This window comes from Colobus angolensis, unplaced genomic scaffold, assembly GCF_000951035.1.
Source record: "Colobus angolensis palliatus isolate OR3802 unplaced genomic scaffold, Cang.pa_1.0 Scaffold20, whole genome shotgun sequence".
NCBI classification, from domain to species: Eukaryota; Metazoa; Chordata; class Mammalia; order Primates; family Cercopithecidae; genus Colobus; species Colobus angolensis.
Window position 1 is genome coordinate 12,443,187 of NW_012115155.1, and position 404 is coordinate 12,443,590.

At 43.1% G+C, this 404-nt stretch overlaps 1 protein-coding gene across 6 annotated transcripts in view; it reads right to left on the reverse strand.

Annotated features, from left to right (window-relative positions):
- Positions 1-404, reverse strand: part of PLEKHB2 (pleckstrin homology domain containing, family B (evectins) member 2) — a 63,013-nt gene that overhangs the window by 16,540 nt on the left and 46,069 nt on the right. For 3 of the 6 annotated variants that reach the window (XM_011941697.1, XM_011941695.1, XM_011941692.1), the window contains exon 6: positions 167-256. The exons of 1 other annotated variant lie outside the window; for it this stretch is intronic. In XM_011941697.1, coding sequence (XP_011797087.1) covers positions 167-256 — 90 coding nt within the window. Of the gene's footprint in view, positions 1-142; positions 257-404 lie in introns of all 6 variants that reach the window. 2 more of the 6 variants (XM_011941694.1, XM_011941693.1) reach the window with 1 other exon arrangement.

Consider the following 404-nt stretch of genomic DNA (forward strand, 5'->3'; position numbering starts at 1 on the left):
TGAACTATATAAAATAGTTGCTTTATTTCATGAAAACAAAAGTTGTTAAGAAATCATCTAAGACAAAAAGGTTTACAGTACATTTCTAATTTCATTCAAAAAACAAAGCAGGACAGCAGCAGAGACCCCAAGCTTCCCCCACCTGAAGGCTCAGGGTTCTCCCTACCTCAGGGGCCGGTGCAGCATAGGCCGTGTATGGTGGAGGCGAGGAAACCACGGATGTCTCATCAGTCATGACTGCAGAGCCCACATATGCCTGCAGGAGAGAGGAGAGGGTGAGGGCAGGACAGCTTCCCAGCACCTGTGTGCTCAATGATGCTGTGCATTGTCCCTTTTATTTAGCAAATTAAAAATTTTAAAAGACAAAAAGATATATAGCTCTCTGCAAAATAGGAAAAACTTTC